Here is a 25,876-nt window from a genome sequence, read left to right as displayed (position 1 = left end):
TCCCTGCAGGATGGTTTTCAGATCATTTATTACCAATAAAGTAAAAGACAAACTGAAAATCAGAAGGAAGGGGTGGAAAACATCACAGACACCAGAACACTTGCACAGAGCTAATCAGAGCTTTGCAAATGTTGGAACATAAATAATTTAAAAGGTATCTCTACCAATTAAAATATTTTTAAGAGGTACACATTAAGTTTGCTTGCTTTATAAAAATCAGGTGCTTTATCCTAAAACCGGAGCGTGAGGGGTATTTTGTGGGTTATTTTGCTTCTAACTAGGAACAGCTAATGGCTACAACTTAAAACAACCTCCTCTTAGATCTGTTCCAAGTGGATTCCTTGGGAGAGCATTTGTGGGAGCAATCCAGGGTCCGTGTTCTCCCAGAATCCCGTGACCGGCACCAGCTGCTGCAGGAGCGAGGTGCGGGGAGCGAGGGATGGAGCAACCCGGTCCCACAGAGCAGAGTGTGAAACCCCACGGGCTGTGGGGTGAGCTGGGTGTCCTTCTGTTACACCACAAGGACATCCTGGGGCACAGCTGGGGCAGAATTGCATCATCTGCTTGAGACACATCTCCCCAGTCTTGCAGCCTGAGACCAAAGTGTTCAAGGGTGGCGCCGCGCTGCTCTTGACTCCGGAGCGCTGCCCGCCCACCCGTGTCCTCTCTCATCCTGGGATTGTTTTAGGAGCTGCCTTTCTGAGGCAAGTACCAAAGGTGAAGGATGTTCTTTTCTGAGCTAATAAATAAGTAAAAAACCCCAACAACAACAATAAAAAAACCCCAAACCATACAAATTCAAGGTTTCCTTCCTGCTGCACTCTTCATCTCCCAACTCCTTTCAGTTCCCTGGGATTCACTTCCACACCATCCATCACACTTGCACAAACACACGTTAAGCACAGCTCAAGAACAGCCTCCCGAGGCTGCCACTGACAAAACTCACCCCTGGGGCTGTGCTTTGCCAAGTCCTCCTTAAAAGCTGCTCCAGGACTGGTGTTGCACGCTCACACCTCGGGGGAGTTTTGGAATACGTGGAAAAGCCGTGTCCAGCCAAGACAGGTCTATCAGGTGTTTCTGAGAGACTACACCACACAAAAACCAGCCCAACCCACACTCCCCAGAGTGAGATGCTCTCCACACTACGCTCTGTCAACACAGGAAAAAAAAAATCTGGGAAAAGAAGGAAACCTCTCTGTCTTATTTTCACCAAGGCACACGATAAACGAACGCACGTAACATCCAGACAGACTTTCATAGTATCCGAAGCTATTCCCTTTGGTCCCCAAACTCATCACGCACTCAGGAGAGGTTTTTCAGCAGCCTGTGGACAGGCAGAGGCTGCCCCATCCCAGTGACACCCCTGATCCCCAGGACACAGATTTGTGCCATGACAAGCTCAGCGGGGAAGCAGAGCTACAGCTGTGGATTTTGTTATGCACTACAAACCTGCCTGTCCCTTGCTACTTTTCCCTCCTCCCAACCCCACCACAACAGTGTCTCACACCCAATCCAGCACCTCCTCTGCCATTCTGGGTCTCTCTGTCCAGCATTTTATCTGAATCTTGCTTTGGTTTACAGCTCCTTTAGTGCACACAGCCTGTGTGGGCAAAAACAAGGCACTTGTGGTTTTCTACCTCCACGTCACCAAGATCCAACAACACAGGGATAATTTCTGCCCTGGTATTCTCTGTTACAAGCCCTGCTGCAGGCACAGAAACGCTTGTGTGTCACTCAGAACCCAGGTTCCTCGTCATCCTAAGAACTGGAATCACACAATCCTGTCTCTGCTGCCTGGAGCTGCAGAAGCAGTTCATCTCCCGCTCTGCTCAGAACCCCTCTTCTTCCCAATTTACACCTTCACACAAAATGTGAATGCCATATGTTAACATTTTTGTACGTGTTAAATGCAGAATTCTGGGGTTTTCTCTGTTAGCCTTTTCCAGCAATTTCCAGGGGATGGTTCTTCTGGAGAAAACACAATCTAAACTGAAATGGCTGACAGCTCTACGTGTAACCAAACCACCTGGTGGATTCTCTGCAAGAGAGCGAACTGCCCTTACTTGTTGCACATCACCACGAAGCACCAAATGGATCTCCACCTGCCAGGCACTACCCCACACTCTTCCTTACCTGTCAACTTTTCCTCTGGGAAATCACTTCCCGTTATTTTCACCTGATTACTGCGGGGAAGGGGAGGGAACCCGCGGCTTTTGGAGGCGAAGAGCCAAGTCCCTTGCTAAGTTATGTTCCCACAGAAAACCGCGCTCGGGCCGTTCGTGACGCTTGAAAGCAGGAGTTAAGAGCTGAGAGAGAGGGTCTGTGCCTGCTTTTAGCAAGTGGAGTTAGCACAGTACGTGAGGGATGGATCGGAGCGAGGGGGGCGGCCGCGGTCAGCAGCCGTCCAGGCCGCAGTCGGCGCCGAGGCACTCCGAGGTTTCCAGCTCCACGCTGGAAAGGAACCTGCGCGTGGCCTTGCGGCAGTTGTAGTCCAGCGTGGTGGTGTAGACAGTCTTGGCGTGCTTCGGGTAGATGATGGTGGTGCTGGTGAAGCGCCGGGGCCTGTGGCGCGGCTCGAAGCGCACCTCGGCCTTGTAGCTGCGCCACGAGCAGTTGGGCACGCAGACGATGGTCTGGCTGCACGAGGCCACGCTCAGCCCCACGGGCAGGTACACGTCGTCGATGAAGTGCTTCTCCGAGTCGTACCTCACCGAGGAGGTGTACCTGCAACAGAAAAGCCCGTGCTTATCCTGGAATAATCAGGCAGAATCACCGGGTTGGAAGGAACCTTTAAGATCATCGAGTTCAACCCAGCCCCGTCACCTCAACTAGACCATAGCACGGAGTGCCACATCCAGGCTTGTTTTAAACACATCCAGGGATGGTGATTCCACCACCTCCCTGGGCAGACCATTCCAGTATTTTATCACCCTTTCTGTAAAAAACATTTTCCTATATCCTATATTCCTATCCTATATCCTAACTTTTTCCTATATCCTATCACCTTTTCTATAAAAAACTTTTTCCTATATTTCCCTTGGCGCGGCTTGAGACTATATCCTCTCGTTCTGTCAGCTGCTGCTTGGAGAAGGAGACAAACCCCTGACTCCAGCCACCTTTCAGGAGCTGTAGAGTGATAAGGTCACCTCTGAGTCTCCTTTTCTCCAGGCTGAGCACCCCCAGCTCCCTCAGCCGTTCCTCACAGGGTTTGTGTTCCCAGCCCCTCTCCAGTCTTGTTGCCTCCTCTGGACATGCTCAAGCCTCTCAACATCCTTCCCCAAATGAGGGGCCCAAGGAGTGATTACAGGGAGGAAGAAGTAATTCTAATATAACTACAGAGGTTTAACTACAGCAGTGCAATTGTAGCTGGTAGCTAGGAGAGCATTTCTGTTGGAGACAAGCTCCAGTCACAGAAACACAATCTTTAAACACTGTTGACCTCATCCATAGAAATAACTCTGTGTAGTCTCAGGCCAGTGATTCTTTACTTTCACAATTATAGGACAAGGCTTCACACTTGCACGAATGTGTTCTGGCATCAGCATGACTGCTGTCCTGCAAAACATGGGACATCTGAGGTGGATGAAGCAGGGCTGAGGATGGGTTGCTATAGGGGATCTGTGAGCTCTGCTTGTGGGTTTGTGGGGAAGAGGAGCTGTTGGGTACTGGGGTGGCTCCTCACCCCACCTCACCCAGAACCATCTGCTGGTGTCTTACACATTTACAGGATGAGAAAAGAGCCTTATGTTAGCAGCATTCCCAGGATTATCACCACTTAGCCCAGCTGCCAGCACTACCAAAACTTCTTCTCAGCCCTGATCTCTGAACGTACAAACCTGCAAACTCCCAAACCCAGAGGCCTTGATCCACGTTCAGGCTCGGCACACAAACATCCCAACTGCTCTGAGTTGGGAAGCACACATTATCTCCTCAGCTCTTCTCTGCCAGGAATCCCACGGGAGTGCTCTGCTATCTCCCCTGGCACGGGGCACTCTCCAAAGACAAACTCCTGAAGATTCAGCTGGCAGGAAAACACTCCAGTTTGCACACCCAAATCCTCTGTGCCTGGATCTCAAAAGAAAGTTTTCATCTCCCTCACACTGTGACAACTCTGTGTTGGCTTTTCCACTAACTAAGGAGTTAACTGCCTCCAATTCCAGGCACAGCACAGGCTCCTTCCCCACACCAGGACATAATTCTCCCTATCCTCCCCTGCATTAGGCTTCCATTTGATTTTATCAGCCTCCCTCTAATTGCACAGTCATCAACCAGGAGCCTTCTTTTCTCATTACTGCAAATCATGGTGTTCAAAGGAATAATTCACAGGCTGTGAAGTGATGCAGTGCATTAAAAAAAAAAAGAATTATGCACTCCTCTGAATGTTACCCTTTCTTTTAGTTCACGCAATCAGCTGTAGCTGTTAAGATAGAAAGTGCTTATTATAAAACCAGGAGGTTGAAAGAGCAAAATTTCTTTCCCTTAATGAAACAGTCCTAGAAAGATCTTTGAAGCTCTTCCCTCACGATTACCTCCTGGTTAATCAGCTGAAGGGCAACATTTTGGAGCAGAGCAAGGAAGGAAAAGCAGGAGAGTAAAATATAAGAAAGTCTTCCTGGAAAAATAACCAACAAAACAACCATATGGGTGGGATTGAAAGAGGCTGAACACTCCTTTAGCCTGTACAAATGTCCAGGTCCAGGAATGTACAGCTGCAGTGAACAATGGCTCTGCAAATAAATTAACTTGACTCACAGGCACTGATAAGGCCTAACTGCTCCTTTACAGGCTAACTCCTCTAACTCCTTCCAAACGAGATGACTGTAACACAATATTTACCTTATTTCCTTCGGTGGTAAAGGGTCAAACTCAACTCCTTCGCCAAAGGATAAAGGACACAATCTTGGAGGGCAGCTGGAGAGAATGGGGCTGGGGGAGAACACGGAACTCTGCAAAAGAAATGCAAAATGTTTTATGCTACCACACTGTTGCACCTTTTATGTTACAATGCAGCACATTCTCAGGAAAACAGATTTATTTATCACTTGGTATGGAGCTGCTGAGGTTCACATTTACGTGCAGGAGGATCCGCTAGACCAAAATGTGCTACAGGTGCATCCTTTAGGCCTGACTCCACACTGGTCTAAAGCATCCTCGAGGTGGCCAGGAGCATTTTTTGAAGACAAGATCCTAACTTCAAGAGCTTAATTCAGAGGAGCCACTCTGGGAAATGAGAGAGGAATGCAAGCCCTGTGTGCAGCATAGTCTGTTCCCTGTATGAACCCATGCTCAAGTTATAACCAACATTTCAGGGGTGCCTGAGAGCTCTCTCCTTGCTGAATTCACCCCATACACCCACAGACAGACCACAGAGGAAATTATCACAGGGCACCTCGCAGTGAGCCACCTCCTTGCTCCATAGCTACGCCCTGGCTCCCGTTGAAGGCATTAAATCCAGCCTAATTCACACACCAAGTGTTGGGAAGGATTAACTCATTCCGGCAGAGCGGTGGGTGATTCACTGCCTGTCCCTGTGCTCCTCTCCTGACACCCAGCACCATGAGCTGACACTGAATCCCAGAGCCCAAGGAAACCAAAGCAGCCCCGAAGGGATGGAACCCAACCTGTCTGTGGTTTTGAAGCCACCTCTGCACGTGTGTTTACTATCGAGGGGCTGGGGGGCTGTGAGCATCTTTCCCTCCTATGGCCTTTTCCAATTTCACAGTAGCACCCCTGTAGAAAAAGGAATTTTCCTCTAAATCTGCAGTTTCCGAAGTATTTGTACCAGCAGCTCAACATCCAAAAACTGTTCGGTGAAAAACCAAATTAACTGAAACCACAGTTTATGCACGATAAAGTTACTGCTCCGGGTCACTGCGGAATAACGGGAGTTCACTTTCCACAGGGATCTCCAAAGACGCGCTGCGATGCCCTGGGTCAGGAGGGAGAGGAGCTTCCCTTGCAGCCAGAGCTTTGTGAAAAGCCCCGGCTTCCCGGCGGGATCCTTCCCTCCCGGGGCAGACCCGTTCCGGGACACGACAGCGGCCGGAGGGCTCGGTTACAACGGAGAGAAACGGCGGGCGGTTGTTCCAGCCCATTCCCACGCCGGCCGGACCCGCGTTTCCACCCTCCTTTCCCCACGGGATGCGCGGGGTCCCGGGCGGAGCAGCGCGGCGGGCTCCGAAGGGCAGCGGCTCCGCCGGGGCCCCGCACCTGCCGCGGCGGCACGGGGGCGCGGGGCTGCCGCTCCCGCAGGCTCCGGAGGTGCCGGCGGCGCCGGGAGGGGCCGGTACTCACCGCGGCGGAGGGCGCGGGCGGCTCGGGCTCCGGGAGCCCGTTGGCGGCGGCGCGGTCGGGGCTGCCCGAGGAGAGCAGCCAGGGCGGCGGGGCCGGGCCGGGGCTGGGGGGCAGCCCGGAGTCGGGGCTGTCGAGCCCGGAGTCGCCCCGCTTCCTCATGTCCGGGAGGTCGGGCACCTCCCGCAGGCTGAGCCGCCCCACCATGGCCGAGCCGCCGGTGCCTGCCCCGGCCCGGCCGCTGCCCGCGCTGCGCTCCCTGCGCCGGCTGCGCCCGGGCGGCGGCGGCGGGCGGGGCGACCGCGGGGCCGGGCGGGGCCACGACCGGGGCGGGGCGTGTCCCGGCCCGCGTCCCACCCGTGTCCCCGTGTCCCACCCGTGTCCCCGTGTCCCACCCGTGTCCCTGTGTACCACCCGTGTCCCTGTGTCCCACCTGTGTCCGAGTATCCCACCCGTGTCCCTGTGTCCCACCCTTATCCCCGTGTCCCACCTGTGTCCGAGTATCCCACCCGTGTCCCTGTGTCCCACCCTTATCCCTGTGTCCCACCTGTGTCCGAGTATCCAACCCGTGTCCCCGTGTCCCACCCGTGTCCCCGTGTCCCACCCATGTCCCTGTGTCCCACCCTTATCCCCGCGTCCCACCCGTGTCCCCGTATCCCACCGGCGTCCCCATATCCCATCGGTGTCCCTGTATCCCACCCTTATCCCCGTGTCCCACCCGTGTCCCTGTGTCCCACCCGTGTCCCTGTATCCCCCCTTATCCCTGTGTCCCACCCTTATCCCCGTGTCCCACCCGTGTCCCTGTATCCCCCCTTATCCCTGTGTCCCACTGGTGTCCCTGTATCCCACCCTTATCCCCGTGTCCCACCCGTGTCCCTGTATCCCCCCTTATCCCTGTGTCCCACTGGTGTCCCTGTATCCCACCCTTATCCCCGTGTCCCACCCATGTCCCTGTGTCCCACCCGTGTCCCTGTGTCCCCCCCTTATCCCTGTGTCCCACCCGTGTCCCTGTGTCCCACTGCTGTCCCCGTCCCACTACTGTTCCCGCTGTCCCTGCCTTCCCGGTGACCCCCGTCCTGTCCCCTCGGTGGCAGCCGCACGGAATTAGCCATTGGAAGGTGGCGGAGTCACCGTCCCTGGGTAAAGACAGGCCGGACTCTGTTGTTGTTGCTCTGGTGTGGTTGACAAGGTGGGGATGGGTCCCAGGTTGGACTCGATGATTTCGGAGGTCTTTTCCAACCTAAATGATTCTGGGATGCTGTGGGACCATGCCCCATGAGCTGCCCTCCACGCATCCCGGTCCCACCCACAGTGCACCATCCCAATGTGCTGCCAGCACGGATTTTGGGGAGCGCTGAAAGAGCTGCCAGATCCTGCAGGGCTGCCCCCACCTCCAGTGGTGCTTTCCCCAACAGCAGGGATCTCGGCAGCCGGGTTAAGCCCCCCAGGTCCTCCCTCCAGGCTGCTCTCTCCCTCCCCACTCCTGAGCATTCCGGCTCGGGCAGCAGCTCTGCCGCCCTTAATTGCATTTTTCAGGCAAAGCTGCCGAAGCCGGAACAAGAGAACAGAAGGAAACGGTCTTTCTAGCACTACAGGAGACCGAGGGAACCTTTTTTGGAAAATCCTAATGAAATAATTGCGCCATGTCATCAGATTCGGTGGGGGAATACTCTTGTGGAGGGAAAGCAACTCTGCAGCCGGCCAAAGTCAACACTCCCCTGCACAGAAAGCAGCAGTCTGGGCTGATGGGCCCAGCACAAGTGAACCCAAACCTCTGAAAAAAATTCCTTCCCTGCCCCAAAATTAAAAGCAGAGCAGAACTTTCAGCCGTAGGCGTCTGTGGTTTGCAGCTATGCGGTGCTGGGAACTCCGGAGACTTCCTCAAGGAATTTACATTCCTTTGAAGAAATACTATGAGGCTGTTTGTCTTCGCTGAAAAATGCAGATGGAAAGAAAAAGAACATTAAGAATTTTGACTGAAATCTTTGGGGTCTGAGCAAATGTGCTGGACAGGTGTTCTCTTCCTTTTAAATTTATCCCCCTCCCCCAAAAAAAGAGATGCTGGTCTCTGCAAGCAATGGGAAAACTGATCACTCCTCGCTCCAAAATCTCCCATAAAAGCCTTTTATGAAATCAGATGCCTTGGAAGGCACTGGAGCAGTTTCCAGATGAACACAATCATCGTTTCAGAGCTGCTGTGCAGCTCCTGGGTGAGAACCCTCACTGCCAACAATCCACTAAGTGCAATTTAGGAGGTGGGAGCTTGTGGCACATCCCAGCAGTCACCTCTGAGAGCTGTGGGTGCTCCCACAGCCACTCCCATGGGGATCAGGGTCCAAGAGTGAGAGATCTCAGTGCCTGGGGTAAGCAGAGCTCCTGGAAATCTTTCTGCTCATTATTTACTAGCAAAAAAACCTCCCACTCTGCCGTGGCTTGACACAAAGGGTAATTTTTTTGTGCTCTTCCAGGTTCTCATTTCTGTGCTTTGCAGCCCAACCAAGAGTCTTCTGCAGCACCAAGATCTAGACCTGCCAATCTGCCTGCTAGGATGAAAAGGAAGTGTTTAAGCAGAATTTAAACTGCTCAATAACTCAAATACTGTTGAGTCACTGTGTACAGGGGCTCTGCTTTTCAGGACGTGTACTCTGCCCTCTCGGAAAGTCTGACTTTTCAAGTCTGAAACTGTACCAACCTGTGCCATCCCTGATGGCATTGGAAATCTTTTCCCCTGCCTGTTTGCCCACATTATTTACTCTTTAACTGCCCACACACAGGCAGGACACTGCAGATACAAGTCTCTTATCAAGATCCTCCTTCCATAAAGGATTTTCCACCAGGCCGGGTGTGCTCGGCTTAATCAGCAACCGAACCACAGGCGATGCAACACAACAGCCCCATCACTGGGAGAGGCAAACCAAAAGGATCCCGTGGCATCTGAAAACGATGGAAAGTTATTTCCAAAGGATGGGAAACGCCAGGCTGTGTCTCAGAGGAGCTGTGCTCACCCAGCACTGGGATCGAGGGCAGGGACGAGCGCTGACAGCACGCAGCTGAAGCTGCTGAGGTTTCATCAGCTTTTACAGCCCTGCTGCCACCGCCCTCATGGAGCCAAGGAGAGGCTCGTGGAGGTTTGGACATCGTCACTTGGATGCTCAGAGTCCTGGCTGTAAATCTGGGGGAAGAAAGGAACACCCAGCGCCCAGCACAGGCTGCTGCTGCCCAAGGGCGGAGGGGGCAGGACCGCCAGGAGAAAAGCAAATGAGTCATTAATTCTCCGAGCAAGAGGAGCTGCTCCAGCGTCATGCAGAGCGTGGAAAAAGGCACTACCCCTTAATTAATTTCAAAGGAAAAATTAGGATCTCTCAGAAATTGCTCCTGCAGTGGCAGACAGCAGAAATTATGTGATTATTTAGGGGCACAAGGTCGGGAGCGTTGAGCCACCCACGCGGTGCAGGGAGCTGCTGTGAATGTGGATGCTGCCAGAGAAGGTGGAAAAGGCAGAGAGGAGCTGCAGGAGCAGATGGACAGCAGGGAGTGCTGTTTTGGGTGAGGTCCATCCTGGCCACTGGGATTTGCAGCCGTACAGAAAACACCCAGCAATGAGCATCAGTAACCATTTAATTCACGTTAGTGTCACACCCCACGTACAGCCAGAATTACACCCAGGCCTGAAACCATAAAAAGTGGCATTTTGTACAGAAAACACATAATCATCCTTTATTCCCCAAAGCTGTAAACTCCAAAGAGCTAATGCACAAATAGAGACCTGCCAAATCTAATAAACACCCAAGAGCCAGGGGCACAAAACTCTTACACCAGAAGTAGGAAACTATGGATTTGCTCTCTGAAAGTGGAACTCCAAACACTCAGCCCTGTAACATTCTTCAAAGGCTGAAACTAAAAATTCATTTCTCCTTTTATTTCCTCTTATCTACAGAATGAAATGCAGAGAATGAAATGGGGGAAGCCTTTGGGTAAGACACATGATGATAACTTCAACATCGTCTTCAGCTATTCATAATTTAGTGAGAGACTTAGCCTTAGACAAAGCAAAGAAAAATTCATCTAAAATAAATTATTCATCCCCTCACGGGAATAATGAATCTCTGCAAACCCATGCTTTCTCCTCTCCAGCTCTGCAGTGTGCTAACTTGTGAGCCATCCTGCACATGCACCTTGAGATAATCTGTCCTTGGGGAATGGCTGCTCAGAATCCCAATGTGCTTTCAACCATTCCTTCTTCTGTCACCTAACAGGGACTCAGGAGAGGAAGTAAATGGGCAACAGCAGATTTGTAAAACTGGAGATGAGAAACTGCTGTCCCTCCCCACAGGTGTTATTGCTGCTCTTCACTCCCCATCCCAGTGAAGCTCTGGATGGAGCTCATGTTTCCAGAGTCTGATCTCCCCTCCCTGATGTGCAGCAGTGATTTTCACAATCCCTGTGAGTACAGCCCCTGAATAAATACAGTCCTAAGGCCCAAACTTGCCCTGGTGGGGAGCACAACCCCCCCAGGAAGGCATCTGACAGCATGGTTGTTCCTCACCTACCACACTGGTACAGGACTTCTCCTTTCCTGCACATGCAAGTGAAGCTTGAGTTAAATAACACAGGCACGACTGGTTGATCTGCTCTACACCCATGTGGGGATTCACTCAGGGTTGGGCATGTGCCTTCAAAGTCTCCCAGAAAGGGTACAGAGGAGTTTGGGAAGAAATCCAGCAGTGCTAATAACAAGGTGAGGCCTCAGTGCGTGGAGACTCCCTGGGGAAGCATCCACTGATCCCAACCCTGCTCCACGCTGGCTCTGTGCCTGGGAGCCAGGAGCCGGGCCATGGCAAGAGGGGTCTGGGTTATCCAAAATATCTCACTGCTGGTTCTCCTCCCCTCTGCACTGCTGCAAGTTGAGGCTCAGAGGAGCAGGAGGAGGGCCTCGAAGGCTGCTGAAAGCCTCCTGTGCCACCAAGTGGCCCTGGCTCCCTGATAGAACCAACTCTTCCAGCACCTCTCCTTGCAGGGCAGCAGAGGTGCCAAGGTGGCACATCCCTGCTCGGGACACTCCAGCTGGAGTGAGAATGAGGGGCTGGAGCAGTCTGACACTTGCTCCATGAAGGGCTCTTTGTGGAGAGAGGGAGAGATGCTGGCCAGGAAGGATGGGAACTCCCACTGGGGACAGCGCCATGCCAGGGAAGTACCAAGCAGCTGGAGAGGGCTCCCCACAGGTCCTGCTTGGCCTTTAGGCTCTAACAGCAACTGAGGCTGCCAGCTGGCTGGCAGGAGCTTTGCCAGCGTGCAGAAGACATTAATTCAGCCCTTTCCTCCTGGTGTGAAAAGGATTTGCCTTGCTGTTTCATGGTGCTTTATGCATGCCTGTCCTGGGAACAGGGGAGAAGTCTGCCTTGGGGTTCCTTCCTGGGCATCTCATTGATCCAGTGGAGCTGCAGAGGCCTGGGTCCCAGCTGTTAAAGGGTTGGGGTTTATATGGTGGTGATGGGGTTGGTTTGCCCTACCCCACAATAAATAATGAATCAGAGGAACAGCTCTGCAGCAGGGTGTGAGCAGTAACACAGAACTGAGGCAAAACCCTCAGTGCTGCAGCAGGAGCTCAGCCAGGGTAAAAGCTGTGACACCAAGCGTATCACAGCCAGATAGTCTCTGAATCCACCTGAATTGTTTCTGTAGCTGCTGGCTTCCAGGTGCCTCTATTTTCTCCATCACATGGACCTGGCAATGTCCTGGGTATCACTCCTGCTAAGCTAAGGGCAAACACCTTGGTCAGATTCTTCCTTGGTCTGAAAGCGCCGCAGCGTGCGATGGTCAGGAGATCACAGGGACTGGGAGGGACAGCACACGGGTGTTTCAGCAGCACGCTGTAAATCACAACCTGACGAGCTCTGCTCCCCCCCACTGCCACCAGCCCCGAGCCACAGAGTTCCCCTGTGCTCCCTCAGAGTCTCTTCTTGATGAGTTTCTCCAGTTTGCGGATCCGGGAGGATTCCTGCTCGGGCGTGGGAGCGCTCAGGGAGAGGGAGCCGGAGCCGTCCCCGCCGGGGGGAGGAGCGGGGAGGCGCAGGCGGAAGAGGTCCAACATGCTGCTCTGCTCACTCCTCTTCAGGCCCTGAGGGAGCGAAGGACAGCAGTCACTGATCTGGGAGCAGCTGCAGCAGAGCCCATTTCAAACCTCGACCTCCTGCTCGCCCACCACGAAGGCCTCTGGATGACCCCGAGCTCAGCCCCAGGAGCAGAGCGGGTATCAAAATGTGAAATGAGCTCCAAACTTTTTCTTCAGCAGCAACTCTACTTTCAGAGTAAAGATACACTTGTCTTACAGTGCTTCTCCCACCCTGAGCCCCTCAGAATTCACAGTGAATTAAAGTCCCCAGCAATCCCAAAGCAGCACGAGAGGATGAGCAGAAGCCCTGGACAGGTTCTAACCTTCATGTCGAGGATCTTCTGGAATGTGTCAGTGCTGCAGTCAGCGAGAAGCTTGATGTAATTGTCCACAAACACAACTGGAGGCTCATGTGGAGCCATCACCACCTGCCAAGACAAGGAAAAAGAGATCAGACAAATAATAGGGGCTCAAGGCAGTGCTCAGTCAACTCTGGCACAGGAGTGACAGCAGGACTGGCTCCTAAAATAAAATGCTTAAGGAACAAGAAAGAGGCTGGTTATGAGAGACGTAAAGGTGAGTGAAGAGAAGCAGAGTAAGGAGCAGGGAGGAAGCTGGGTCTCTTGCAGCACAGCAGTGGTGCTCCTGGGCTCTGCATCATGTTTCAAAGAACAGCAGGACTTTGTCTGTGGCCTGTGGGCTGGCAGGCACTGGGGTATTGTTAAAGCTCAAGATTTTATCATGTTGCAGGGGGAAGACAAGCTGGGGAGTCGCTCAGGGGACAGTGCTGGCAGTGGTGGTGACACTCACAAAGTCCCCAGGGATCAGGCAGCCTGGACACAATCCAGCCTCTCAGTTTGGCTGCGTGTCCCTCTTGCTCCCTCCTGCCTGGAGGCAGGACACACAGTGTGTCACAGGGGAATGTGACAACACTCTGTGGTCACTCCCTCAGTCCCCAGGACAGCGAGGGCCAGAGCTCTCTGCTCTGCAGTTCTCCTGACAGGGCACCAGTAGGTGAGCAGTGCCACACACTGCCACTGTGCCCTTGGGGTGCAGCTCCTCTTGGATACTCCTCTGGAGAGACCGGGATGAAGGATGGGAACCCCCCACCAACATCTGCTCAGGAGCAATCGTAAAAAACAGGGGAAAAACTCAAAATAGCCTCAAAGCTGGTAAGATGATCCCTCACTGATGTGCTTTTCTTACATAAGCAGCAAGCTCTACAGTGAACACATCTTTTGATAATGCTGGGCAGCCAAACCATCTTTCTTTCTGGGGAAGAGTGTGTGTGTGTAAATGGGCAGAAACAGCACCAGACCAGACTCTTCCCTGTCTCCAAAAACATTTCCATATGTTTGCACTGACCCAGCTCACCTCGTACTGTATTCTGTCACCAAGACATTGCTTTCTTTCCCTGCACTTCAGACCACTGAAACATCATAGCCATGTATACACTTATAAATCCTTAATTTACAGTCCTTGTAAAAATCTTCTGCCAAGATGAAAAGCTGGAGCTTCAGACAGCATGGCCAGAGGAGAAGGGGAAGAGCTCTGCAGGATGTGCATGGCCCAGTGCCCTCCTCCCCACTCCCATCTGTGCTTTGTGGGGTTCAGCTCATGGATTTGTGTGTGCTGCCCTTGGGCCCAAAGTTTGTCTTTCTGAATTACCTGCCCCAGAACAAGCCTGGGAGCACACACTGGAGCTCCCAGTGCTGTCAGCCTGGGGCTGTTTGATTTGCAGTTCTGCTGACACAGAGTCCTCACAGGGCCAGCACGGGCTGTGTGACAGCAGTGCCACTGCTGCTGCACAGCCTGGGGACCTGCAGCACTCCATGTGCTGCTTTGCTCTCCAATGTGGTGCTAAGGGTAGACAAATTAACTCCATTACTCTTCTGATTCACACACAAGCTCCAAGGAAATACCTGTTCTGTACACAACAGGCACCAATCTTCCCTGCTCCCATCAGCACAAACCAGGACATTTTTATTCAGATCATTTCTAAGAAAAATTTAGACTACAATTCACTAACATCTCAGTCACCTCACTCCAAAAGCATGGAGCTGGAGAGCTAATGTCTGAATCCAGAGCACAAACTCAGCTGTGACATTCCCCTGGGCATGGGAGCAGAGCCACACTGAGCAGCAGGTGAGGAGGGACAGCTCAGGCTCCTCACCCCCCTGGTCTTGGCTGTGCTTTACAGGAGGCTCTGGCTGGCAGCTGCCTGTCCTGCCTGACCCCAGGTCCTACTAATTCCCTCACAGGAATGCCTTCCCAGCATTGCTGGCCAGCAGGGGACAATCCCATCACCCAGGAGGGCACAACTGTACAGCTCCCACGGCTTCTCCTGGGATCAAACCTGACTTCTCACTGCAGCACCAACTGGGAAGGGCAGATTGCTTTGCTTGTTGCTTTTTACGAAGACAACACACTGCTTTTGGGTCATTTTCCAGGCACCAGGTCTGGAAAATGAAAAAGGGCTCTGGTGAATACAGTAACCCAGACATGTTTGCACTGGCTGTTACACTAGACAGTAAACAGGTGACTCAAGCACGGCTTGGCTCCCCTGCGTGAAGGAGTCTGCACAAAGGCCTGGAGTAACCTGAACCCCGGGGTTTGCCCCTCAGCAGACACACATGGATGCAAACTCTGACTTCCACAAGCTCCTGAGGGAACCTGGTGCCCTCAGAACTTGAGCCTTTGGTTGCCTTGAAAAGTGAGGGTGAAAACTCAAGAGTGGTATTAGAAGAGAGCGGGGGCAAACCCAAGGGGAGTGAGCCAGGTCTGTAGAGCAGCTGGCAGAGCCCCCAGCCAGGCTCACAAACGTTCATGTGCAATTGCAGATTGCTGCATTCAAAGGAAGGGCCCCCTGGAATTCGCTCGCTCCGATTCCCAGGCCAGCAGTCTGGCTGGCAGGTTATCAAAAGTCTTGAGTTACCTTCAGGATCATTTCAGCCCGAGTCATGCCTTTCACCACTATCTTTGTGTAGCTGGCAGGAGCCTTCCTCACCACTTGGGACCCAATGGAGGGCAGATCCAGGAGAACCATCTTCAGAGAGTGAGTGTCCAGCAGCAGCTGCAAGAGTTAACCACACTCTGTTACTCAGGCTCCTTCTACACCAAGATCCATCAGCTGTTGTAACCCAACATCCTTAAAAGTTTAACACTTCCCACACTGGAAGAAGTCCTGGTAATTGGACTGCAGGAACAGGAGGGACTGAGCCGTGTAATGACACTTCCAGGAGACATGATCACCCATGGCTACATATCAGCATCGTGGTTGATTTTAACAGAGCACTGCTCTGCTGACTGGAAATGACTTATGGCAGCCCAACATCTGGCACATCAGGCACACATTCCCAGTCCTTCCCCCCAACAGTATGAAGTGAAACAATCTTGATTACCTGGAGCTGCACCATGATTTAGATACCGAGGTCGAGTGAACTAACACCACCCTTCCTCCTGCACCCAGCCACACACAGAGTCAGGTTTTCTGCATTTACTCAGCCCCTTGACTGGGGTTTCTTTCCTTAAAAACTGTCACATAATACAGCTACACTGAGAACTGCTCACAGCCTGGATGTTGTTTGTTACTACCCCAGCAAATAAATAAGCAGCAGCCGTGAAATTGAGCCCAGACAGACAGCACTGTCTCGTGACAAAATGCTGTGGGTTAGGGCTCCTTAGAGCAAAATCATCCCAAATACCACACTCCCCTGATTGCAAAAAGTATGTCTGAAGAGACAAGACCAGTGAAGAACAGAAATCTGAAATCAAACTAGAGGAAGAGCAGTCCCATTTATTTAGCCAGCAGTGAGTGTGAAAGCCCGCTGGGCTGTCAGCACACCCAGATCATTTCCTCAGAAAGGGAGCTTGTTCTGGAGGGATACAAAACATTCTGGGCACTGCAGAACCACCAGCAGTGACCACAACAACGTGAACATTGGCCTCAGCACGTGTGGGAATTCAAAGGAACACAAAGGACTGGCTGTGGAGGAGGAGGAGAGGCAGGTCAGGCTGGCTGGAGTCTGCACCCCGTTATCTGCGCGGCTCGTCCCTGCTGGTGCTGCCTTCGTGGCTTGCACGAGAAGAACTGATGCCATCCATCTCCTCCTGGGAAGCCAGGAAACCACAGCACAGATGAGCAGCTCTGTGCACCCCAGGCTGCTGGAGCCCACAGCTCAGGCTGTCATAGCTGGATTCCTGCGTATCTTCCAGGGATCCCAGAGAGGGAGAGATTCCACGCTTGGGGAATTCACATCTTTCCCACATGAACTCTCTCATGGCTAACAGGAGTTCTGCACACTCTGCAGACTGTCCCACAGGCACAGCTCTTGCAGACTCTCACCCCGTTTTCCATTCCAGGTCCCTGGCATTGCTAACTCACTGCCAAAGCTTGCTGGGATGCAGAGTTGTTAAGTCAGAGAGGAAAACACAGAAAGCAAAACCCCATAGGTCTTGTTCCCTGCACTGAACATTGAACACCCCCATAAATATCACCCCAGTATTCATATTCCAACCATAATTATCAGCAAACAGCAGGAAAAGCTGTGTGTAGAACCAGAAAGGCCAGGAAAATGTATTCCCCAGCAACGTTTGCACCAGGGAGGAGAAAGTGGCATGGAAAGATGCTGGTGGGTGACCAGGGTGGGGTTCAAAAGATTTTAAGGGAACTGGGGTTCTACTTGCTGCAGAGAGAGAGATCAGCTACTGAGACCTCTGTACCCCTAGCCCCAGGAAGGTATGTCCCACTTCTAATGAGATGTATTCACTGGGAATCAGGCTAATAAAAACCTTTCCAGTCTGCTTTAAAGAAGCAAATTGGGCCTGTTATTCCCATACAGGAATATTGAAAGCTTTTAACATTAGACACAAGCCCACTGCTGGTTAATCACTTGAGAAGCTTATTTTAAAAAGACTCCCTTTAATCACTCTCAGGTTATTGCTCATCACACAAAACAAACAGGCACTGAGCTTCACTCATTTGCTTTCCATTAAGGATGAGGAAGGTTTTGATGTAAAGCTCCTGTTTCGTTTTGCAGACACTGCTCAGAACCATCTTTGATGCCTAAAACCCAAGCAGCTTTGAAGGCACCCATTTGAAGTTCACAGCAGCCCCATTAGGGATGATTCTGCTTTTTTTTTCTTTTCCTTTTTTTTTCTTTTTTTTTATGAGCCCACAGGGCTAATAAGCTCTATGTGCAGGGGACAGATGAAATCCTGCCTCTTCCAAATCCCATTCTCACAGAGCAGCAGGGTCCAGCCCACAGGCAGGGTGGGAGATGCCTCAATTTCTTGAACCCAAAAGCCATCACATATGACAGCCAATGCACCTATTTCTTCTTACCTGTTCTGCACCCACCATGCTGATAGGTTTGCACTTGAAGAGATGGTTAATGAACTTGGGAATGAAGGAGCTGCAGGAGAGGTACAAAATGATACAATTACATAAGAATATTTGCAGTCAGACAGTCTTCTGTGGTGACAAAGCATGCAGAACCAAACCAGGATGGCTTCCACAAAGACACTCCGAGTGCCAGCTTCCCAAACTGATTCCAGACATGTAAAATATACTAAATAAAAAAAATCCCAACCCCTAGGCACAGTTCCTTTTCCTTTAATCCCTCCTGATCTCAAAGTTTATTGAGAAGCTGCACACACACACTCTAGAGGTAAATAAATTGCTATAAACTAAATATGAAGCATTGCAGTAAAAGGTCAGCAAACAAACTATTTTATTGATCATGAAAACAGCAACACACCAGGATTAGTCTCACTGCTCATGAGTGGATGTATCTTGACTATATCCAGAACCTACATTTTCCTGCACACAAGTAATTCCATAACATGCATATTACACACTGAACTTGAGGTCCAGCCAAGGCTGGAGGTCTGCTGGGCCCTGGACACTCACACAGAGGCACCCTTCCAGAAAGTTCCTGGCCAACACAATCAAGACAAGAAGAAGTTTTGTGAAAAGGAAAACACCATTACCATACTTTACTGTTATGGACTTCAGACACAGAAAAAGTGACTGCCCAACCAGAGAGAGCTTGGCAGATAGGATGGAAGCCCAATATTCACCACCTCGGAGCATCAGCTTTGGTTTTAGCTTTTTGCCTCTTGATTTGAGGCTTTGAAGCAGTTTCATTGCAAAAGCACTGGGCACCTGCAGCACAAGCTCCTGCCCCTGCTCCACCAAGGAGCAGCACCAGGAAAGCTCAGGAGGAACAAACTCTGTCAGGACCACACCACTTGAACAAGTCTTCCTCTTGCTGCCTTGTTTTTAATGTACTCTGCTTCTTTCACATGCCCTCCTTTGGCTGAGTGCCTGCAGGGCTCACATTTCCAGGACTTGTCCATGACCTGGTGGCAGCTCTTGGGTTTTAATGGCTCTGTCCTACGATGAGTGTCAGTCAGTCTGGTTGCTGGGCTCTGGACTGAGGCTGCTCATGATCTAAATTCAGCGTGGTTTCCTCCTTGCATCTGTTAAGCTTTTTGTTTCCTCCCCACAAAGCAAGGAGCATGGACAGCATCTTGTTTGTCCTGCCACCTGTTTTCCAAGCCAGGACATTCATTTCTCATCCTTTCTCATGGAAAAGTGACAAAAGTGCAGCTCAGGCACGGAGCGTGCCAAGCTGCTGAGCAAACCCGAAGGAATGGCTCAAGGAGAGCCCTCACAAGCAAAGGTTCCTTCCCTTCCCTCAGACACAGTCACTACCTCTCTCAGTGAATCATTTTATCCTGGAGAGGTGTCAAGGAGAACAATTTCAAGCTACTGTTGAGAACCAACTACTGGGCTGCCTCAAGCAGCTTTGATTTGGCCACCAGAGAAACAACCTTGGCAACAAAACAGAAAGAGGAGGAGGAAAAGAAGCCCTGTCTCCTCTTGCACAAAAGCATTACAGTGGAGATTTAACCTGTTTTAAAAGTCCATTTTTCAGGTCTATAACTAATTCCCAGAGAGCAATTAGAGAGTGATGAGCACAGCTGGAGCTTAGGTGATCTTAGAAAATGATAAATTGGCAGCAGTTCTGGATGCAGCAGCTCACTGCTGGCAGAACAGTACGAGAAATTAATTGTGCCTTTGATAGTGTAGGGAGATCCAATTGTCCCTCCCTCTGCAAGGTCAGGCATGAAGCTAAAGCTCATGTCGTGTATGAGAAACAGGGTGAGCCTTTCCTTCTGCAGGGTGGCAGACTGGCAGCCCAAGGACCCCCTCCTCTGTTGGTTTTAATCTTCTTTTCTATATAACCTCACAATCTCCCATAGACAGCATTCTGTCTTGCATGAAACAATTCCCAGGCCCCTTTGGATGGCCACCCACCATCAGTGCAGAGGGGTAAAGTGACCTTCCATCCCCACATGCCTCTTATTTCACGCTGCCTTATTGGAAACAGCTTCCCAACTCCAGCAGGACAGACAAGACAAACTGTAAGAGCCAAGGGCTGCTCTGGAATTATTTCCCCCCCCCCCCCCTTTTTTTTTTTTTGGACCAGCAGAGACCATCAAGAGCAGTTGCACTTAACAGAAAAATGCACTGGAGCCTCTTGCCTAGGCTGGACTCGATGCCTGGTGCTCTCAGAGTGCAGCAGGCAATCCTGATGTGAACAACACGTTCATGTTCAGGGCTAAGGCTCTGCACGAGGCTCTGTGCTCTCAGTGCCTTTACTCCCTGCACAATCACAGCTAGATTGGATGCCAGAATTCATTTACAGCTTCAGCTCTAAAACTGAACCCAGCAAACCCTCTAGAAACAGATAAGTCCCCAGTGTAACAATAAAGCAGTGCAAGACAGATGAGGAACCTAAAGCACAGAAACCACAGCATCTGAGAGCTTCCCATCAAAAGGGAGTGGCTCTGCCAAATCCTGTGTTTTCCTAATCCCCTGCACTGATGATGCATCAAACACAATGCCTTGCTGAGTGAGGCACAGACAGACTTGCAACCACAGCCTGTCTGTCTGTCTGACAGCCTGAGCTACTGCAGGACATCCCTCAAAGGTTCTGGTGTCACCGAGTCACTGCAGCCGTGGAGGGTTTTGCTCTACAGGAGGGTTTTGCTCAACGCCACCCTCCAAGCTGGTGGCCAGCCCTTGCCCAGGCTGAGCTCAGCTCTGAAACCTCCAGGAGCCTCCACATCCCAACCTTCTTCCACCAAACTCCTCTCACTTTTAATCTGAAGCACCTGGAAGGACACAGCACCCAGCACGCTTGGCTGCTGCTAACGGAGGAGCCGCTTCCCCGGCGAGGGGGAGAACTGTTTGTTTTTCCTGTCTCTCAGTTCTAATCTCTTCCTCATTGAGGTCAGGTCACAGACTTCCCAAACACATCCCAGCATAGCAGCTTGGCTGCTGTGGGGTTTGATTTCAAAGGATAAGGTGCAGGGAGAGCTGAGCCCCCCACCCTGCCTGCCAGTGCCCGCCGGCTGCTCGCTGTCCTCGGGGAGCGCCGCTCACACATCGGTCAAAACAAAGCAAAAATGACAAATTAGGTTAGAGGATTGATGCAATTTCTGATGGCCATTTTTCTTCTCTCCAGACTTGGCTCAGATCCCGCTGTTTTAAATTTAGTGACTTTAGCTGCCTTCTCCCCTGTGGTCCTGTAACTCAACACTCACGCTTTATACAATCCATTAGAGCTGAGAAGTGGCAGCTCACAAAGACACGGGCATTAACATGTGGAGAAGCACAAGGCCTGTTAAAAGGATTTTCAGCATTGTGGGGCACACAAAAGGCCAGGTATTTATATTGGCCCAGCCAGCATATTCCATAAGAATGCAGAGTTTCAAAAATACAAATATTTGTAGGCATGAAAAGGCATATAAAGGAGATTGGTGCTCCCTTACCACTGGGCTGGTTCTCCTTAGCACCAAGGTGCACAGATCCAGCAAAATCAATCTTCAGGAACCCATTTTACCTTTCTCCCTTCTACATCTGATCCATGGTACAGTGAGCTCAGGACTGTGTCTTAATTTTAATGTGCTGCATATCAGAGCTGCAGTTGTCTTTAATAAAATGTTTTGGAGATAAGCTTCTGTGCTCATGGGTGAGGACACTCAGCTTAGATGGAAACTTCACTCAAATCTGAGAGCTGTTTCATCTGGAGTTTACTTGGTATGTGCCTAGCAATAAAGTTAAAAGGGAGGCTAAGCTGAGGTATTAAGAGTGTGCTGTGAACAGCTGAATAAATGGGGGGGTTTTATTTATCCCATAAAATTCAAGTGTAACCACACAGAAGGTTTTCATACGATAAATTCTCGCCGAGACAGCGTTTCAGACAGTGATTATGGGCAACATCATAACATGATTTATCAGGAACTGCTCTTTAAAGCAAACTCAAGAGTACCCCAAGACAGAGAGGGGGATGAAACTCTCAGGAGAGCCTCCCTGCTGTGAAAGCTCCCAGTTCCCAGGATAGCTGCTGCATCCCACCCTGCTGAGGCAGGAGCTGCAGCTCAAATCTCCAACCCACACAGTCCCTGCCAGGCCACAGAGCTTATTTCAGGGTGATTACCTTATCAGAGATGAATGAAACATTAAGGTATTTTAGAGTGACACATGACACGCACGCCACTGCCCTCAAGTCCACCAGCACGGTCACATGTGCCACCAAAAGCAGCAGCTACAACTGGCACAGCTCTCCTGAGGGTTTTTTCTGGGGCATTGCCATGTGGAGCTCAGCTGGCCACAGGCAAGCAGGGAAGAGCTCAAAGTATCTTCCCAAAGAGCTGAATTTTTGTTTCAGACACAGAGGTGAAAGTTTGGATGTTCACCCTGAATCCAGCAGCAAGGGGCATTTCAGTCTCATCTGCCACTTCTTTCATGCTGCTCAACTTTAAGTGACTTGCCAGGAAGATACTTCAATATTCCCCAACATTTAAATGTGAATTTCCCCTCCTGACTGAGCTATTTTTGCACAGAAAAGCAGCTTTCAGATTGTGAAGGTAGAATATACCTCTCACACATTCCCTCCTTACAGGGCTTATTGTAAATGTTGTTTGAGGCAAATTTCTCAATACCTGGAAGCCTCACAGAAGAAAAGTAAGTTTTCCCACAGCAAGAGTCATATGTGAAGTCAGATATTCACAGTCTTTTAAAGATGCCCAACCCAAACTTTCTGCACTTGGCAAGCAACACACAGTGATCATCACGCTGTTTTATGGGATGACCTGAATAAACTGCCTATGTTGGTAACTTACTTTGCAAATTTTATGCAGAACTGAGTGAAATACTTCCTCGTGGAGGCCAGGTTGTCACGGATGATGGGGACATTCTGTTTAATGTGGAGGATCACTGAGGTGACATAAGGACTCTGGTCACCGACGTGTTCCACGTTCTGCCACTGCATCTGCACGAAGGGAAAAAAAACAACCAAAAATGACTGTTTAATTCATCAACATTCAAGCAATGTTGATGGGTAAGGGAAAATGTACAAACTTCCTGCCAGGGGATCTCTAAGGAATCATTTAGAGACTGCCTCTGCAATTCACCACCAAGGTCAAGTTCTTCATCATTAAAGTGACTGGGCAAAACCCTTCCACAAGAAGACCCAAAGAAAAGCCAGAGCAGTGACTGTGACCAGTAACCCACACAAATGGGGACCACTAGGATTAAAAAAACCTTTGGAGCACACCAGGCTGCTTTAATATTTAACAGTTTCCAATTTGCTGGGATGAAGTGCCCATATAAATCCTGATTACAGGCATTTGAGAAAATATCTGCAAGCTTGCAAAGTCTGGATTCCTGTATGGCAGCCAAGACTTTCATACTGGTGAGACTGATGACAGATAGATGGAAGAGGTAAAAAGTCTTAAAGTCCAAAGCACTCTACACCAGTGCAGCTCACTGAAAACACTGCTGGTGAACAAGCCAGGATGCCCAAGTCCAGCTCTTCCAAATGCATGTAAAAAGTACAAAACAAGAAGAGTTACTCAACCTCTCATTTTGTTTTCGTTTATTCTCAGCAGAACTGCAAGAGAACAGCCCCTGTGAGCCAGATGTGTGGCTCTCTTGATTTTCTCTGAGCCTGGTTTGCAGTACACGGGGTACTCCCAATTTAAGTCAAGTGGAAAAACCAAAAAAGGTGTGATTGGGTCTGGCCTGGCCTCGTGCATGTACCAGAGTCTCACTGAGGAACACAAGCATCCAGAAAAGCACACTCAGTTCTGCTGCTGCTCAGAACTCTGCAGTGTTCTCCCAATAACTCTTTGGAGATCTGTTCCTCATGCTGGAGATGAGACAGAAGGAAAACTCATAGGAAATCAGGAGAGGAAACTGGGCACATATGGAAGATGAGCTTTTTCCTTTGAGGGGCTGTTTGTCCTCAAACTTGTTTTCCCAAGCTCTGGATTTTGCATATAAAGTTTTTTATTCCTGGTTTTAATTTAATATGGCTACTTTGCCCCCTGCAACTCAGCTGACTCAATTCCATCCAAACAACACGCAGCCTAAGTGACTTAGTGGGAAAGAGAAGCCAAATTCCTTGCAAAACCACAGTGTCTGAGTCTACACAAGTCCCACTAAAGCTGCCTTTATTGAAACCAAACAAACCAACCCCCAGCCTGCTGATCTCACATCAGCTGGGTGGCTGGAAGGGATCTCTCTCTCATCACCTGCTCCACAGGTTTTCATAAAGTCACAGAACATCCTGAGCAGGAAGGGACACACAAGGAGCATCAACTTCAACTCCTGGTCCTGCACAGGCACCCCAACAATCCCATCCTGTGTCTGGGAGTGTTGTCCAAACACTCCTGGAGCTCCGGCAGCCTTGGGGCTGTGACCATTCCCTGGGGAGCCTGGACAGTGCCAGCACCCTCTGGGGAAAAACCTTTTCCTGATATCCAACCTAAACCTCCCCAGAAACAGCTCCACCCTTTCCCTCAAGTCCTGTCACAGGTCACCTGCTTCTCAAATCCTCGTGGTACTGATCACATCCAAACAAAACATTCTGTGCCCTTCTCCCTGATGGATTCACACATTCCCTTCTTGACAGAGCAATCCTCACCCAACACACCACCCCACAGAGTGGGAACAGCCAGAAAGTGGGAAGGGACTGCTGAGCTGAATTATTGCACCAACAATGAAACAGTAGCTTTTTCATTTTGTTGGTCATCATTCCAAAAGCAATACTTTACAACCAAACCTTTAAAGCATGAACAGTAAAAATAGCCCTTTTGTGTGAGTGTGTGTGCATGTGGGTGTGTTTCACCCAAAAAAACCCACCCAGTAGCTGCAGAGAAAGGAATAGCACACATACTGAAAAGTCATCAAAAGAAATATGAGCCCAACTCTGCTGGTAAAGCTTTGCTCCTGTCCTTTTAGATTTATTCCTCTTTTTCCCTTGTCCTGTGATTTTCTTGGGATATCCACATAGTTTACATACACAAGCTGGAAATGAGTCCAAGGAACAGGAGCAGGGAGATTTCACTGCAAGGGAGAAGCCCAAAGGCACCTGCAAGCTGGGAGGACACAGCAGGGCTGGAAGAGCTGGTGCTGCCTCCTGGTTCTCACTACAAAACACAGGGTTTAGGTTCAAGCAGGCAGGAGGAAAGAGAAACCCTGAGCAGACCTGGGCTGGCACTCCACAAGAGCTGTGCTGCCTCCTGGTTCTTGTGGCAGACACATTCTTCTCTCTTTCAGGATTTTTCATAGAGGAGCACAGAGAGAAGAAAAAGAAAACAATTTCTATTTCTGCTCCTTGTTTTCCCATGTGGAATGTGTTTGGAGAATTGTTTACCTGGGGTGATTGCTTGGTTGGATTCTGGTGAGGATTGTTTGAGCTGATGGCCAATCCAACCCACCTGTGGCTGGACTCTCAAGAGAGGTCACCAGTTGTTAGTGAGATATGGTAGTTAGAAAAGTAGGTCTGTAGTTTTAGTATCTCCTTTAAATAGTATATGAATGTATTATAGCATAGTTATAATAAAGAAATCATTCAGCCTTCTGAACTGGAGTCAGACACCAGGATTTCTTCCCACCGGGTTCACCTGCATTTACAATAGGTTCTCACAACAAAACACAGGGTTTAGGTTCAAGCAGGCAGGAGGAAAGAGAAACCCTGAGCAGACCTGGGCTGGCACTCCACGAGAGCTGTGCTGCCTCCTGGCAAGGGCAGGGGCTCAAGAGTGGCACGGTGCTGTGTCCCCAGAGAGCCACCAGCTCCCTCCCTGTGTCCAGCCCTGCAGCAAAGGGGCTGCTTTGGGATTGAGCAGAGGATGAATGAACCTTCAACTCTCCCTGTTCCCAGCAGCATCCCACTGCCAGCTTCTCCTTGCAGGCTCCATCCAGCCTGGGCACCTGCAGGAAGGGCAGGGAGGGGAGCAGGGAGTGCTGCTGGCCCCATGGTTGGGGACACGAGCTGGGCTCTGCCCTGTCACACTCTGCACATGTTCCAGGGTTCAAACACTCTCCTGAGGGCTTTTAATTAGCAGCTGGCAGCTCTGATTGCTCTGCTCTCAGGGTTTTTTTCTGTGTGT

The 25,876-nt window shown here is 50.6% G+C and overlaps 2 protein-coding genes across 8 annotated transcripts in view; both read right to left on the bottom strand.

Moving 5' to 3' along the window:
* Positions 1-11: 11 nt before the first annotated feature.
* RFLNB (refilin B) lies at positions 12-6,561 on the bottom strand. Its single transcript, XM_068210613.1, has 3 exons — positions 6,295-6,561; positions 4,837-4,946; positions 12-2,724 (listed from the first exon to the last, which is right to left on the bottom strand). Exons 1-3 carry the CDS (start codon positions 6,496-6,498, stop codon positions 2,394-2,396), a joined length of 645 nt encoding a protein of 214 aa, XP_068066714.1. The 5' UTR covers positions 6,499-6,561; the 3' UTR covers positions 12-2,393.
* Positions 6,562-9,891: 3,330 nt separating this feature from the next.
* The window catches only part of VPS53 (VPS53 subunit of GARP complex), a 63,455-nt gene continuing 47,470 nt past the window's right edge, over positions 9,892-25,876 (bottom strand). For all 7 annotated transcript variants that reach the window (XM_068210605.1, XM_068210606.1, XM_068210609.1 and 4 more), the window contains 5 exons: positions 22,601-22,749; positions 17,748-17,817; positions 15,339-15,476; positions 12,727-12,831; positions 9,892-12,409 (listed from right to left, as the gene is read on the bottom strand). In XM_068210605.1, the coding sequence (XP_068066706.1) occupies positions 12,239-12,409; positions 12,727-12,831; positions 15,339-15,476; positions 17,748-17,817; positions 22,601-22,749 (633 nt within the window). In that variant the 3' untranslated portion in view covers positions 9,892-12,238. The remainder of the gene's footprint in view (positions 12,410-12,726; positions 12,832-15,338; positions 15,477-17,747; positions 17,818-22,600; positions 22,750-25,876) is intronic.

Source organism: Anomalospiza imberbis, chromosome 20, assembly GCF_031753505.1.
Source record: "Anomalospiza imberbis isolate Cuckoo-Finch-1a 21T00152 chromosome 20, ASM3175350v1, whole genome shotgun sequence".
NCBI lineage: Eukaryota > Metazoa > Chordata > Aves > Passeriformes > Viduidae > Anomalospiza > Anomalospiza imberbis.
The sequence above is the reverse complement of the archived record's forward strand: the minus strand, read 5'-3'. Positions and strand labels throughout refer to the sequence as shown.